The sequence below is a fragment of the Aspergillus clavatus genome, genomic scaffold, assembly GCF_000002715.2.
Source record: "Aspergillus clavatus NRRL 1 1099423829806 genomic scaffold, whole genome shotgun sequence".
Classification (NCBI taxonomy): domain Eukaryota; kingdom Fungi; phylum Ascomycota; class Eurotiomycetes; order Eurotiales; family Aspergillaceae; genus Aspergillus; species Aspergillus clavatus.
The window spans coordinates 1,417,479-1,433,191 of NW_001517093.1; the positions used below are offsets into that span (position 1 = coordinate 1,417,479).

Consider the following 15,713-nt stretch of genomic DNA (forward strand, 5'->3'; position numbering starts at 1 on the left):
GTGATCTCGGCGCGGCCTGCGCTCCGCCCCACCCGGACATTTGCCCGTTTGATCGCTGCTCTCGTTCTATTTCTGCCTTGTTGAGGACATGGCTGAGGTAGTTCTCTACACGACGAGCACCACCAAGGAGACCAGGCCTGGAAATCAAATAGAATAGCCATTGAGTTACTTAAGTATATCAGAGGACAACAAGTCCTGTATCTCCACAGGGTAGGATCGCTGAGCAACCTCCACCCCAGAAGTTCAGAACCTCCCAGGAGAGAGTGATATATACACATTGACTACATGCGCACAAATGAACTCAACTGTTCCCAATTCATCTTGTGCTTCGCCAAAGCCACAATTAAGTAGTCTTCGGCGCGGCAGTCTCCTCGTGCACCGCTTCCACTCCGGCAACCTTCTTCTCCTCGTCGAAACCAGTCTGTTCCAGAACAGTACTGCGGCCGAAGGCGTTCTTGGTCTTCCAGGCAGGGGTACCGATGTAAGGGATGCCCTCGGGGTTGGTGAAGATGGCCTCGACCTCTTCCAAGGTCTTACCGGCAGTCTCGGGGAACATGAGGTAAACGTGGATGCCCATCGCCGTGCAGAAGACACCGAAGACGATGTAGACTTGCCACTTGATGTTGACGAACGCGGAGGGAACGAAGTAGCCCAGGGCGAAGTTGAAAGCCCAGTTCGCAGATGTGCAGAGAGCATTGGCCTTGCCACGGACCCGCAGCGGGAATAGTTCGGGGGGATAAACCCAGCTGACAGGGCCCCAAGAAATAGCATACGAGCTGATCCAGTCAGAATTCTGCGGTTTATTGCCAGTAGTATGGTCCGGAACGAGGAATGTGGAGGCTTACACAACAAAGAGATAGGTAAAAGCAATGACAGCTTTGCTAGGAGCACCTGTGATCAACCAGGATTGCGCTTCGACGCCGCCCAGACCACCTTCAGGGGCCGGATGACCGTACGTCGCCAGCAGACCGGCATTCGCGAACATGCAGGTCATCATGCCAATGGCACCGAGCACGAGCGTTGGACGACGACCCCAGCGATCAACGAAAAGCAGAGCGGGGACGGTCATCACCACGTTCAAGATGTATTGAACGGACGATGAGACCAGAAGGTTGTTTCCAGTATATCTAGGGGATAAAGGCGTCAGCGACTTCCTGGACCAACCCCGAGAATGGTTCTTCTTACCCAGCCATAGCAAACAACCACACAATGTAGTACACTAGCCAATGTTAGATTGTGCTCAAAGGATAAGCGATAGGAGCCAGAAAAGATCGGACGTAGGAAAGAAATATCGTACTCATAGTGTTCATGCCGCACATTTGCGACCAGATTTGGATAAAGACACCAACATGAGTGCGGTTAAGCATGTTCGGCTTCAGAAGCTCAAGGAAGGAGACGTCGGCATTCTCGCGCTCGAACTCGCACATTTGCTTGATCTCCTCGTACTCGCGGACAACAAAGGGAGAATTAGGATCGCCCTTCCCGTGAACCAGGGTAAGAACCGCGAGACACTCCTCCCAACGATCCTTGCGAGCCAACCAACGGGGCGACTCGGGCAGAATCATCAAGCCAAAGAACAACAGTACAGCAGGAATCATCTGCAAGCCCCATGGGATGCGGAAGGCTGCAGTGCCATTGATGAAGCTGCATCCGTAGGAAATGCTGTGATGTGGCCATGGAATATCAGTAAAAATCCTAGAAACTATGCATTCTGTATTGTGATATTGGTAGAGTAGGATTTCTTGGAGTCCGGATCGGGGACGGGAAAATTAAGCCCGGAGTATATTTTGGTTTGGGGAAGAAGAGGTTTGATGGGGTGAGCACTTACTAGAACATGATGAGGATACCCCATGTAATGGCCCATTGCTGCATGCCAACGACACGGCCACGCTTGGTGGGAGGTGCCTGATATGCAATTAGCTGGCTGCTCATTATATTTTGCACAAGAGAACCCACCATCTCTGAGATGTACACTGGAACTTGAGCCGAGCAGATACCGACACTAAGACCGTTGATGATACGGCCGACAATCAACATGGGGATATTTTGCGCGGCGCAAACGAGGATGGAGCCGATGCACCTGTTCAAGTCAATGATGTATCACTCAACTATTGACGAGGCAGACGAAACGTACCAGATGACAGAGCCGATCATGATAGAGGTCTTACGACCAAGCCTGTCCGAGAGAAAACCCGAAACCAAAGCACCAAGCCACGAACCACCGGCCATAGAGGCAGTGATGCCACCCTGAACATCGGCATGAGGTCCCTTACATTTGGGCTCTCCATTCTCATACCCCAAAGGTCCTTGATGAAAATAGCACAGATACGACTTCGTGCCGATAATGGCGGACATGGACGAGATGTCGAAACCGAACAGTCCACCACCAATGACGGCGACGGCCGCAATCAGGTATAGATTGCCGACAGCCATGGCGGGATATGGGATCTACCTCACAAGATCTCGAAAGACAAGGTAGCGGCCAGTAGGTAGCCGAGTGGTGAGAGGAAAGGCGAAAAAGCGGCAGGAGAAAAAGAAGCTCGCAGGCAGACGGGAGCAGTACGGCTTATCAGATATTTAGGCGGTCTCGCAAGCGGGTCTGCGTGCATCATTTATATGCACCCGAGAAAGGAGAAAGATTGCGTACGCGAAGGGACACACTATCCGAGTCTAACTCTAACAGTCAGAGAAATTCCCCATGGGCGTGAAGCCCGTCACTGGGAAAGCCGACCCGATTATCCGAGTCATTCTGGACTGTGGAGACCAACAGACTGGGGGGGAGTCCGGCTCGTGGTCAAAGAAATTGTGATTCTGGTGCCCCATGTCTCTGAAGCGAGACAAGAGTCAGACGCATGCAGTCGAATACGGACTGTGCACTTGTATGTATAATGCAGGTATGATGACAGCCCATTGCAATCTAGCATATGTAAGTGGCTGACGGCATCCTTGATGCTTGTACCGGGCTGTAAGCACTAAGCAATATCAATGCGGCGGATAAAGCAAGAGTGCCCTTCCCAATAATCCTGGTCCGTAAAGTGTAAATATTGGCCCTAAACAAGGCCATGGGACATGGATTATGGACAGGGGATACCCGGGAGACATAGAAATCCGATGGACATCCACCCAGGGACCAATGGCACGAGGAAGCTTGCCCAGCCAAAGTCTCCAGAGTCCAGCATGCAACCCCCCGAATATGACCTTGTGTAGAATTCAATCGCTGATTCGTTTATTCGCAGAGGTGGATATTGAAAATCAAAGTGTAAAAAACCATGGTCCCATCTGTGTGGAAGACTTGGACGGAGGTAAATTGGCAAAACCAGCGCTTGGGCCGTGGAGACTTGGAGGGATCCGGGGAAAAGTTCCCCACGCGGGCGAGACTAGTGCTGCACGCCGAAAAAGTAAGGATGGCCGAAAGGCTCAACTGAACACGAAGCGAGTCAAGCGACCCCCAGAATCGATTCTCTCAAAGCCGAAATTGCGCAGATCGGCAGAAATCGATTCCTTTCCCGGCTGTGGCATACCCGAATTTGTGCGAAAATATGTGCCAAGAAGGCATATAATTAGCGACGGCTGCGTATGCCGTTCGGAGGACAAAGTTGGTGGACGAAGCCGATACTTCCTTTTTGCTTCGCAGAGTATCTATATGAGACAATTGTCGCTGATCGCATCTTACACCACAAAGATGAGCGTGAGATAGCAACACATTCGAAGATTGGCCGATAGCCAGGGATGAACAAGTCTCGCGGTTTGGCGACAGAAATGGAGTAGCGACTGGGGATCTGACTGGGCCTCACTCCGTACGCTGTCAACCAACGACCCACTGTCTCTCCGTAATCTGGAGATGAGAGACGGAGAATCCCCGGGATAAACAAACCGAGTTTCTGATGTTGCGGGAGGCTGGAGCGCATCAATTGCCAGCTGAGGCCATATCGCTCAAACACCTGGCCAATCCAACCCCAGAAGCTGCTCGGTGCTTACTGCTTGAATTGATGCAGCGGTTCTTCTTGATTCATCATTCCCGGGTATTCGGATAGTCCAAGCTCAAGAATTCTCCCGTGCACAGTTGGGCACTTGGGAGTTGGGATCCAGATTGAACCCGAGAAGGCTAAGATGAGAAGTGGGTTGTCAGAGTCAGACTCCATGATGGGCGTCATTGGGTAAAATGCCTTAGGCCCACCGAGGCATCGCCCTGTTCCTAGAAGGGAGATTTCCACCAATCTCCAAGCTTCCTCCTGTTGGGCTGGTGAACTTGAGAGATTATTATTCTTGACACGTCGAACAGAAACAAGAAAAGAAAGTGTCGCCAGGATAAAGCATGGTGATTTATCAACCAGAGTTCTCCAGTGTCTGGTCCAATCTCGACAATATCTAGACCTGAGACTATCATTACTCCGTAGAAGAGCCAACAACACCCCGACTTCAACCAGCAATTTTTTGTTCAGTCAATCCTCATTTATTAGAAGTTGCACCGCAAACAAGCCACAGCATCATCATCATCATCATCATCATCGTATTAAATTAACCAACTTTTCTGTTAGCTGCAACCGGGCCGCAACTCTCTTCTTCCTTCGTGCTGTGGTCGGTCCTCGGCAGAATAGCCACAAAGCCTGTCCACCATTGATCACTCTTGACGATCTGTTGTATGTGAACTCAAATGCAGCATAGGAGGATCCAAATTCAACAGGCTTCTTCGATCTTGGCTCTCGAACTGGCAGATTCAATGAAGTGTTGTACTAATTCAAAGGAGATGATGCGTGGTGAACGGCTTGTATTGGCTCTTGACCAGCAACTATTACCATTAAAAATACTTGTGTCATTCTTGCAGATTGCCGATGGGCGTCTATTATTGATAACCTGAAAAGGAGAAGCGCAATGAAGAGTCGATTCTCAGAATCATACCAACTCCCATTCTGCTATGTAGGCGAAACTCATGGCCACGCGACCAGCCTTTTGTCGATATTCCTGCACCGTAACACCCCGTGCATCTTCACGACCCTCAAACTTGGTGAGCACGGCAATTAACAGTTTCTGGCCGGGTGCGCCGAGAGTCCTTGGATCTTGAACGTCAAGGTACCAAAGATCTCCACCGCCGCCGGGCTCTGTCCCCCGGACGTGATCAAAGGCGATGTATTCGTCTTTCCGGCCGTCTACACCGTGTATTATTAGCAGAAACACGCTAGGCTGGATTTTGGCGTGCCACTCTAACGAAAAGTGCTCGCAGATGAGACTGAACTGGAAGCGAACCGGAACCTGCTGGTAGGGCGAGATCCGCTTGGCGGCTGGCAAGAATGTCCGCTCGCCGATATAGTGTTTCTGTATATCGCCCCAGGTCTTCGGCTGCTCAACACCGAATGGAATTTGGGGATCGCTCAAGATATATTCCTCCCAACTTGGTCCCGGCCGGCCATTGTCGCGGAAGAAGTGATCGCGAGTACCAGGGAAATGCTTGAGGCCAAACTCATCGTTCGTCATGGTAAACAATGATGGGTTAAAGAGCTTCTGGTATGGTTGTCCTGGCCCCTGAACCACCCCGGCACCCCAACAGGCATCGATCAATTTCCATTGACCGTTGTCAATCCGCACTGCATTCCAAGCATGACCAGCATTGTATGGGGGCACGCTAGCTCCAGGCGCCAGCGGCTCATAGCCATAGCCTTTACCGTGACCTGAGATAACGAGTGCTTCCAGCCCAGCATGAGTTGCAAGAGCCGCGAAAATCGCTGCGTACCCTTCGCAAACTGCCAATCCGGTGGCAAGGGTACTAGCGGGTGTCGACGGCCTGACACAGTTGTTGAAGAAGGCTTCGACATTGTAGCAAATATTATGATGACACCAGGTGAACAAAGCCCTGGCTTTGTCTGTCGCTGAAGGGAATGGTGTTGTGAGCTCTCTGGCCAGCCAGACTAGATCATGGGTCGGTAAGGTTTCGCGCGGAAATTTGGCAGCGTGGGCGTCCGGGCCCGAAAAGTCTCGACATTTCAGACACCCAGTCGTACTTGGAACCGAGAAATTTCCATTAGACATTCTGGGTTTCGTCGCCATGAGTTTGGACAGATCTGGCTTTGAGGCGACAGGCACTGGGGGCGGCGCACCGTTCGGCACCTCCGTCGAATGCGCCTTTTTATTCATATCTCCAAAACCCGACTGCTGTAATTTCCCCAAAGCAGCGCCCGATGGGAGAGGTGGTGGGAGCTTTCTTGCCGGTTTAACTTCAGTGTCTGCACCAGGCGACCGATCCTGGCCGTCTCTCGACGGTAGCCGAGGAGGAAGTCGGGGCATGCTCTCTGTACTTCTCAGGGAAATATTGCTTACGGCTCGACGAATAGGCAATGCAGGCCGAGAAGAGGGCAGAGACGGCGGTTCCCTTATTGATGGCAGCGGTGGCGGCAAGCTGTCTCCGCTCTTCATTGTTGCCGACTTCGGTCGCTGTGGCGTCTTAGGACCCTTAGCATCCCCCCTTTTTGGAGGAAGCGGAGGTAGTTTTGCTTCATCGTAGCGAGGGGCACGCACCGTGCGGCCGTTTCCAGTACCATTTGAAGTACACGTCTCTGTCGTTCTCACGGTACTCGTGGATATGGTGGAACGTGAAGTATCCGACGCAGCGGAATCAATTGAGTTCACGGAAGGCCTTCGAGGAGGCAACGCAGGCGCGAGTTGCTGGTATGAAGCTTTTCGTGTGGGCAGTGGCGGAGGTGCCTTCGGTTTCTGGCCGAATGACTGTGATCGAGGAACCGGCGTTGGCGCCCCTGCTGGCTCATTCCCAATGGTAGAACGTTCAACCACAGACCCATAACCGTTCGTTGGTGGGTTATTGATGGTGCTGGCTCGGAACGAGGCAGGTCGTGATGTGAATGGTGTTGGGTGAGAGCCTACAATTGCCGATCCGGAGCCATCAACGCTTTCGCCAGCTTGGGCCTGTTTTAGGGCGGCGATCCGTTGCTGAATAGAAAGCACTTGCGTTTCTTCAGCCATTTCCCACGTTTCTTTTCTTTTCTTTTCTTTTTTTTCTTTTTTGTTTCAGACGAGAAGAATGAAAGTATCCGAATGAGGAAAAATGATATGATAACGGGTGTCACGGAAGAATTGCCCTCAAGTAGCGTGGCAGGTTGCAAGCGAGTGTATTGAAGAGCTGGGGGAAGTTAATGACCGGATCGGGCAACTGGGAGTTACGGCATTCAAGGACACATCAGGGAGACGACAGATAAACTCAGTATTCGATACCAGCAATTCTCATGCAGGCAAAGAAGAAAAGGCTAAAAAGCGAATGAAAAGCGGAGAGTTAAGGTGGCGTGTGTGCTAATTTATAGGCCATCCATACCCCCCTGCTCCCCCTAACATCCAAGCGCTGTCGAAACAAGGCTGGGGTGGTTGTTAGGAGCCTCACAAGGCTGATTGCCTGAGATATCAACAGGGGCGGCGCTGGCTGACAACAATCACTCTTGGTGGTGAATCTTCGACGTGAAAACGGGTGTCTTCTATCCGTACTGCTGCTCAAACAGCAATAATCTCGAAGCCCTCCCTTTCAAAGTTCAACATGGAATGGATGGATTTGGTTCCTGTCAATTCGACATCAAACCTTCATGGCTCAAAAGTCAAATCACATGTTCTATTCTACCCCACCTGACTCCACCAGGATTCCAGGGCCCAATAGATGCCTGAGGTGTCAATATAGATATCGTTAAAAGTGGTCCGATATCAGACATTATAGATAGAATTTCTGAGGGAAGAGCCAACCCTCCCACATTGTCAAAGCTCAAGGCTATGGTGACCATATTTGGGATTGATTAGGATGATGTAGACAAATAAGATGATCGACTTCAATATAGCATCGGAAATAGGTAACTAAGAAGGAGCCAAGGACGATTCTGGTTCTGAGTAAAATGCAGCATGACCGCTGAAATCCTTCGCCTCGTTGGAAGAAATTGATGAAGGCAAATGACAATGATGAGGAAGAAACGAGAAAAAAGGTGGTGGGGAATTTAGACACTGGACAGAGAAAGAAATCGAAATAGAAATCAATGGACACGAAAGTAACCCCTTACACGCAACCCAATGCTGTTAACAGAAACAAACAAAGTTGGAGAAATAAACAGAAATGGAGAGGAAGAAGAAGAAAAAGGGGGAAAGGAGAGAAAGAAGTTGGCAAGAGAACAAGAATGACATCCGCATATTTCGGTCTGACTCCAGAACTCTCCTTGGTCACTTGTCTCACAACTTGAGAGTGAAGGGAACAGGAATTTGGTCAATCGTCAACATCACTTCGTCCCATAGTACATGTCTGTTCATACCACTGCCATGTCATCGTCATGTTCAAACATTCTTGTATAGTAGCAAGGGCTCGCCAACGTTTTCGATCTCGGGGATGGTGCATTTCAGGTCGAAAGCTTTGGCAAGGACGATTTTGAATATCTGACCAATCAGTTAGCCGAGAGTCATACCCATACGTCGAAAACCAGTCAGACCTTTTGTACATTGATGCTGTGACTGGTGCTGCTGAAAATCAAACTCGCTTTCATCGCCTTGGCGAATCGCTTGGCCTGCACAGTCATCAGCGCGTGCATGGCGAAAATCAATGACGGTTCCTACCTGAATAGAGATCTCCTCCTGGTCTTCTCGAGGGAAGTTCACGAAATGGTCGTATTTTGTACCAACAAGGAAAGGAATTGCTGTCTTGTTGAAACCACGACCCTGGCGGTACCACTCTTTGATCGAGTTTAATGTGCTCTTGCGTGTGAGATCGAACATGAACAGAATAGCAACGGCATCGTTACACACGAGCGGAAGCATGTTGACAAACTCGCGCTGGCCGCCAAGATCCCAGATGGAGAAGGTGATTTCCGTATTCCTGATGGAGATGGTCTTTTCCATAAAATTGACCCCTACATATAGGTTAGAGAGATCAATCCCATAGACTGTAACGAATAACATACCTAGTGTTTGGATGTAATCTTCGTCCCAACTGCCCTCGACATACTTCACCATCAAGCTTGTCTTGCCAATCTGGGCATCACCGACCATTCCAACCTTGATTACAACACTGTTCTTTGTTGGCTGGGATGGCTGTTTCTGTCCGACTTCCTGGGAAACTTGCGAGATACCATGGCGCTGCTCAGGTCCAGAAGATAACCCGGAGTCTGGCCTTGGTACAGACGGCAGGTGTGGCTGTTGCGCCAATGACGGGGATGGATTGGAGCGAGATTGGTCGTCCTCGCGGGTTCGATATTCATATGTGGAAAGTGAATTGAGATCCGCGGTACGCGAAGTGTACTGAGCGTGCGAGTCACTGCTGTATCCAGCGTGAAACCCTGGAGCGACGCCGGGCTCCTCTGTCGGTTTGAATGCGGAGCCTGGCATATCGAAGGTCTGTTGATGATGCGATTCTGCCATGTCCAGGACACCAGAAATAGACTGTGGCGGATCCATATTCATGTAATGGTACAGATGAGCGGGAAATCACTTAACAATGCGACCTAGTGTGATACATCATCTGTTAATTCTCCGACATGCCTCAGGGGAGCGGGGAGCATGATCGAGATCAATCAAATTATCAAACTCACCGACTTGCGGAATGCTGGTCAGAGAAGAGCTTCCCAAGCCCACATGGGATGCGGTTTCACACCCAGTTTTTATAGAAAGAATTGCCAGGAGTAAGCAATATTCCCGATGAGAAGCTGATGAAAAGGAAAGACGAGCAACACCCGGCGGGAGCTTGTGTTTGTTTTTATTACTATGCCTTTCGCTGGAACCAAATGACGTGAGCGGTAGCCGAGCCAGCAGGCCAGCAGCAAGGGTCAAAGACGCCCGACAAACGAGAGGAGAGAGCTGTCAAAGCAACAGCGCCAAGCAACAACCCAACAGCACTATGATTCGAGTTGTGTGGAGGATTCAGGGACCCCTTTTGAGATGAGCGTTCAAGGTCGACACAGCCGCAGCTCCAGACGAAGCGGGCGCCCATGGGAGGTCGATCTGCGCTAGGCTGCGATAGGACTAGCGCACATCCCGCCTCAATCTCTCTCTGGATGAGAAAAAAAAAGTTCCTGAACCCTAAACGACGATATTTTCCTTCAAGCATCAGGCTTCTTTTTGATCCTGTCGCACGACTGGCTCGTGCACCATTTGTTATTGAAGAGAATAATCGCATAAATCCTACAAAATGTCCAAGAGAGCCGCGGACGCGTCCGAGGAGCACTCTGTCGCTCTGAAGGCTGGAGAGCGACCAATTGCCGACATCCCCGCGGACGAGGTGGGGGAGTTTGAAGATGAGTTCGAAGACGAGTTTGAGAGCGAGGACGAAATCTTAGAGGCTGGTGTGGATGGAAGACCCGATGCCGAACGAGAGGAGGAGGAGAAAGGTTTGTATTTTGCATTTGCACCGCAAATAATGCCTTGACTGACAACGCTGCGATGGACAGATGCGATGGAAGTAGACAAACAGACATTTATTCCTGGAAGAACAAAACTCGCACCTGGAGAGGTGCTGTCGCCCGATCCGTCCACATACGACATGCTCCACACCCTCAGCACACCATGGCCTTGTCTTTCCTTCGACATCGTGCGCGATTCCCTCGGCGACAACCGCCGGACGTACCCCGCGACGGTCTATGCAGTTGCAGGCACACAGGCAGCGGGCGGCAGAGCAAAGGAGAATGAGTTGCTGGTGATCAAGATGAGTAGCCTTAGCAAGATGGAGAAGGAGAATGAGACGGACTCGGAGAGCGACTCGGACGATGACGACGATGGTGGTGAGCCAATCCTCGAGTCCAAGTCAATCCCTCTTGGATCGACAACAAACCGAGTCCGTGCCCATCAGACCCCCTCGCAATCCGTCGATTACTCCAAGCCACCACAAACCATCACAGCCACCATGCTCGAGAATTCCCAGGTCGTCATCCACGACGTGACTCCCCACCTGACTAGCTTTGACGTCCCCGGCACCGTACTACCTCCTTCCGCTTCTAAGCCACTTTCTACCCTTCGTATGCACAAGTCTGAAGGCTATGCTCTGGATTGGTCTCCTCTACAGCCTCTCGGAAAACTGTTGACTGGCGACAACGACGGATTGATCTACGTTACAACCCGCACTGAGGGAGGAGGATGGGTCACAGATACACGACCATTCACCGGCCATCTCTCGTCGGTCGAAGAGCTGCAATGGTCGCCCAACGAAAAGAACGTTTTCGCTTCCGCCAGCAGTGACGGAAGCGTGAAGGTGTGGGATGTCCGGTCCAAGTCGCGCAAACCCGCCGTTGATGTCAAGGTGTCCAACACAGACGTCAATGTCATGAGCTGGTCGAATCAAACATTCCACCTTCTGGCTACCGGTGCCGATGATGGACAGTGGGCCGTTTGGGATTTGAGGCACTGGAAGCCAAACCCGTCGGCACCCTCGGCGCAAATCAAGGCTTCTCCTGTCGCCGCATTCGATTTCCACCGTGAGCCCGTCACCAGCATCGAGTGGCACCCCACGGACGACAGTGTCGTTGCGGTCGGTTCCGCAGACAACACCGTGACCCTTTGGGACTTGGCCGTCGAACTCGACGAGGAGGAGAGCCGTGAGGCCGGTATGGCCGAGGTGCCACCTCAGCTGCTCTTCGTTCACTACATGGAGTCCGTCAAGGAACTTCACTGGCAGGCTCAGATGCCTGGTACTGTCATGGCAACTGGCAGCTCCGGCTTTGGGTAAGTTATGCTATCTGTCTACTCACTTGGTACACTTTTACTAACCTATTTCTGCAGTGTGTTCAAGACCATCAGTGTTTAAAACCATCGAGGTGCGCATGTGACAGCCAGCCTTTGCATATTCTGATACCAACGCCTGTCTGTGCTGTCACCTAGTTTGATGAAAATACCTCACGTAATTCTTATATAGAGTTAGTACAGCTTCGGATTGAATGAACATTATGACAACACTACAAAAAACTGTGGGCCTTGCATAAATTCCGTGTTTAGACCTGCGTCTCTTTCTCCTTGAGTCTGCTGAAACAAGATGCAATCGGCGTCGACCATCCCTCTCTTATCGGCCTTAGAGTACTATCTACCGATGTCCGTCGTCAATTCATAGAAGACACTTCCTTAGCCAATTGTTCCAGAAGACGCCAGCTGAGAACCTTAATAACCCCTCCATTCTCTCAATATACAGATTCTGATTACTCGATCAGTGCCGTCTTCATTTTCTGTCTCCATGTCCAGACACTGGGTGACTCTTCATTCACCCCAGGGAGTAAGCGATTGGAGCATCAAACTGTGAGCAACTACGATGCGGAGAAGCATCGAGGTATCCAACAGGTGCTCGGCGTTTGGTTCTGCTTGATCGCGCTCAACCTCTGCACCAGCCTCATCCCAATAATATACCAGATACACCAACTCTTCCTGAACATTCCTTTCATATTTAGATAGCCATTGTCCATGTTACTCTTCACCCCGGTACTGTCCCCGCAGAGCCCAGCGCTCAACGTTGTTCTCCCTGCACTCGAACACGAGAATCGGAAAAGGTTGTGAAGGCTGTCGATATGGCCAATTGATTGTAGCATTCGCAAGGGCTGGGTTGGAGAAACAGCGGAGTCAGCTGCATCGTTTGAACACGCACTGATTGGACTCTTGCAATCCATTCCTGGGCGATCTAGACGATAATTGTAGCCCGAGTATCAACAAACAGACAGCCCACTCCGACCCCTAAACCATACCCTACGCGATACTCTTGATCATCTCCTCCAGCTCCTTCACATTGCCGCCAACAACCCTCTTGTCCAGCGGCTTCCCATCCTTGTACAGCACAAACGTCGGCATCGCGCGGACATTCATCTCCTGCGCCACGGAGCCCACCTTGTCAACATCAACCTGGATGAAGCGCACATCGGTGTACGTCTCGCTGAGCTTGCCGACCACAGGCGCGATAGCCTTGCAGGGTCCGCACCAGGTGGCGAAGAAGTCGACGACGACGGGACCGGAGGAGGTAAGGGCCTTGTAGACGACGGGGCTGGTAAAACTTCGCTTAGCAACTCTCTTCATTTTATACAGGCATTGAAAGATATGTAGACATACTTGTCCACCTCGATGACCTTTCCGTGTGACATGATTGTAGCGGGGGCGGCGAAGAAGCGGTTGTAGATGAGGCGGATAGCTGGCGAGGTTAGATTGTTAGAGGATAGCCTTTTGGATTGACCATGCGCTAGAATGAGCGCTTAGTACATACCGACGTAGACAACGAGAGCGAGGATGATGCGCGAGTACTCCATAACGCTGAGAGAGAAGTTTGGTACGGAGCTCAGTCGTTGTTTTGTGTCTATGGGTCAGCAAAGGGAAGCTGTGGGGAGTTAGCGCATAATTAAGTCAGCGCGGCATAATCCCTGCATGGCATCCTTTAATGCTCGATTGCACTTCTCAAGGTGAATTCCAAAGACAGACGAAGTGAGACGACAGCATGATGGCTACTCCAGCCCTACAGAGAAATATTCCGACAGCCCACGGACTACAGAGGACAATCTCCATCAGTTACAATGGTAGTCGATGGTCGCTACCATCGGAGTCTGCCGACGATTTGTATGCGGGCCGTCTGTGAAGCAATCCAGCCCAATAACCATCATGAGAATTAGGTAACAAGGAATCAATACAGAATTATAGAAGTCTCATGGAATTCTGTTGCCTGTTGAAGCTCTGTAGCGATGGGTACGAAGAGCTAATGTGCGCTATAATTAGCATGGCAGGTAGACAGTTGGAGAAACACACTGCGAGTTGGCTGCCTACCTCACAATCACCAATTGCAAACTTGCAGGCACTTGCCTCTCTTTCTGTCTGGCTACTTACTTGACTCAAAAGAAGAGTGTACGGAGTACAGGGCTGCCTCTGAATCGTGCTCCCACCGATTCCTTCGCGATTCACTGCTCGGCAGTGCATGGGGCGACATCTGGTCATGAATCGTGATTCTCCGATACGACCTTCCGGACGGACTCGCTTGCTGGTGAAGAGCTTGGCATTATTAACTGAGGCAAACATCAGTCTTGCAGAAGGACAGAAGAGTATCTAGATAGCCATTCCTCCATTAATTCATTGGGATGCAACTGCAAAAGCAGACTGGGTACCTTAGTTGAAGCCCTTCAGTTTGATTAAACGCGATTGGTCAGCAGCTCACCTGCATCACATCCATAGTATCATTTCCCTCCGTCCGCAGGCCAGTGAAAACTGAAATGGCTTTAAAGGATCGGGAAATTCAGAGGGTCTTCATCCTCCCAAGACCTAGGCCCAGGCACTTAGCCACATCCGATGGTAGTTTCCACGTCGAATCGGCCAACGTTCAAAGGTTGTTACATAACTAGGCATGATGTGCCCTTCCGAAGGATCAAATTTTGATCCACGATGATTTCATTTTTTTTTCCCTTTTGAATGCTAGATGGTGTGTATCTGAGAAAGAATAGTCGCAAATGACGCCGCTCTTCCTGTCCATTTTGGCATCGTTGCGGCCCGTTGCAGCCAGCAGGTACTCTACCTCTAACGACAATGCATCATGTGAGCATTCTCTTTCGCTCTACGGTGGATATGCGACTAATTGATCAGGTAACATGGACGTCAACATCGCCTCTCAGTCAGACATCAACTCCATCGCCTCATGCCAGACGGTTCGCGGCAGCGTGACCATCAGCGGCTCAGTGAACGGCACGATCAATCTGCGCGGGCTTGAAGAGATCCTGGGCGACCTCACGGCAGACGGGGTGTCGATTTTTGATGGCCTGGTAGCGTCGAACCTACAGAAGGTCACGGGGACAGTCAAACTGAAGAACAACGATAGACTCAACCACATCACCATGTCGAATCTGCAGACCATCCTTGGGGACCTCGACATACAGGACAATCAGAACCTGAAGGATCTGACCTTCAATGATCTGGGTCAGATCGAAGGCGGACTGACAATTTCAGGCGATTTCAACCAGTCAGTTCACCCTCGGCTCTTGTTTTTTTCTCCTTGTAAGGCTGACTGGAATAGAATCTCGCTGTCCGACCTAGACCGCGTTCAGGGCCCGGCTACAATCCACAGCACCACAGGAGCATTTAACTGCTCGAGCCTGGATAACCTGGAGGGAAAGAATGTATTCAAGACCTCATACTCCTGCACCACCGGCAAGGCCGACAGTTCATCCGGCAGTGATGACTCCGGCAGCGGCGGGCTCAGCACCGGCGCGAAAGCCGGAATCGCCGTGGGGGTGGTCGTCGTCGTCTTGCTCTTCATCGTTCTCATCTGGGTGTCTGTGCGCCGTCGCAAACGACAGCAGCGTCGCAAGCGGGAGAGCACAGAAGAGGCAGAGCTAGTGACTGTGACAGCCACACCAGGGAAAGACGAGAAATCGCCGCCGGACTCAACGCCTTCCCCACGGGACGTGGATAAAAATGTCTCTCGGAAACCGCTGTCGCCGGATTCGCAAGTACGGGTCACCTCCGACCCGAGTTTGTACTCACAGCCTCGTGCGCCGGCGTGGCCTCCCTCTGAGGCGGAGGTGCCGATGTTGGACAGTGGGACTGTGTTCGAAGTTGGGCCGGGGCAGCCTAGACCTCCGACGCCGATTTATGAGCTAGATGGGGGAGGAATGAGTAACCATCAACAGGCGATTAACCATAGCTGATTTCGTACTAGCGGAGGCTTCTTCATATAACCCTAGACAAGGGTCTATAATTCCAATCAGCGCCATAATACACATAGAGCATGCTCTGAGAATGGTAAATAC

The 15,713-nt window shown here is 51.1% G+C and overlaps 6 protein-coding genes across 6 annotated transcripts, besides 4 other annotated features; 2 read left to right on the forward strand and 4 right to left on the reverse strand.

Annotated features, from left to right (window-relative positions):
* Positions 1 to 343: 343 nt before the first annotated feature.
* Positions 344 to 2,433, reverse strand: ACLA_084000 (sugar transporter; the record flags this gene model as incomplete). Its single annotated transcript, XM_001268130.1, has 7 exons — positions 344 to 776; positions 846 to 1,127; positions 1,186 to 1,219; positions 1,298 to 1,662; positions 1,829 to 1,905; positions 1,957 to 2,080; positions 2,135 to 2,433. 7 exons carry the CDS (start codon positions 2,431 to 2,433, stop codon positions 344 to 346), a joined length of 1,614 nt encoding a protein of 537 aa, XP_001268131.1.
* A 2,052-nt stretch (positions 2,434 to 4,485) lies between these two features.
* Positions 4,486 to 4,509: a microsatellite.
* Positions 4,486 to 4,510: a microsatellite.
* A 383-nt stretch (positions 4,511 to 4,893) lies between these two features.
* ACLA_084010 (uncharacterized protein) lies at positions 4,894 to 6,972 on the reverse strand (the record flags this gene model as incomplete). Its single annotated transcript, XM_001268131.1, has 1 exon — positions 4,894 to 6,972. The coding sequence occupies one exon, from the start codon at positions 6,970 to 6,972 to the stop codon at positions 4,894 to 4,896; it is 2,079 nt and encodes a 692-aa protein (XP_001268132.1).
* An 8-nt stretch (positions 6,973 to 6,980) lies between these two features.
* Positions 6,981 to 7,011: a microsatellite.
* Positions 6,981 to 7,012: a microsatellite.
* A 1,298-nt stretch (positions 7,013 to 8,310) lies between these two features.
* Positions 8,311 to 9,423, reverse strand: ACLA_084020 (Spg1/Tem1 GTP-binding protein; the record flags this gene model as incomplete). The annotated part of the gene is made up of 4 exons (XM_001268132.1): positions 8,311 to 8,409; positions 8,463 to 8,537; positions 8,587 to 8,879; positions 8,931 to 9,423. 4 exons carry the CDS (start codon positions 9,421 to 9,423, stop codon positions 8,311 to 8,313), a joined length of 960 nt encoding a protein of 319 aa, XP_001268133.1.
* A 730-nt stretch (positions 9,424 to 10,153) lies between these two features.
* Positions 10,154 to 11,761, forward strand: ACLA_084030 (ribosome biosynthesis protein RRB1; the record flags this gene model as incomplete). The annotated part of the gene is made up of 3 exons (XM_001268133.1): positions 10,154 to 10,352; positions 10,413 to 11,679; positions 11,737 to 11,761. 3 exons carry the CDS (start codon positions 10,154 to 10,156, stop codon positions 11,759 to 11,761), a joined length of 1,491 nt encoding a protein of 496 aa, XP_001268134.1.
* Positions 11,762 to 12,684: 923 nt separating this feature from the next.
* On the reverse strand, positions 12,685 to 13,235 carry ACLA_084040 (thioredoxin family protein; the record flags this gene model as incomplete). Its single annotated transcript, XM_001268134.1, has 3 exons — positions 12,685 to 12,976; positions 13,042 to 13,120; positions 13,193 to 13,235. 3 exons carry the CDS (start codon positions 13,233 to 13,235, stop codon positions 12,685 to 12,687), a joined length of 414 nt encoding a protein of 137 aa, XP_001268135.1.
* A 1,320-nt stretch (positions 13,236 to 14,555) lies between these two features.
* ACLA_084050 (putative GPI-anchored cell wall protein Pst1) lies at positions 14,556 to 15,611 on the forward strand (the record flags this gene model as incomplete). Its single annotated transcript, XM_001268135.1, has 2 exons — positions 14,556 to 14,923; positions 14,978 to 15,611. The coding sequence occupies 2 exons, from the start codon at positions 14,556 to 14,558 to the stop codon at positions 15,609 to 15,611; spliced, it is 1,002 nt and encodes a 333-aa protein (XP_001268136.1).
* Positions 15,612 to 15,713: the final 102 nt, after the last annotated feature.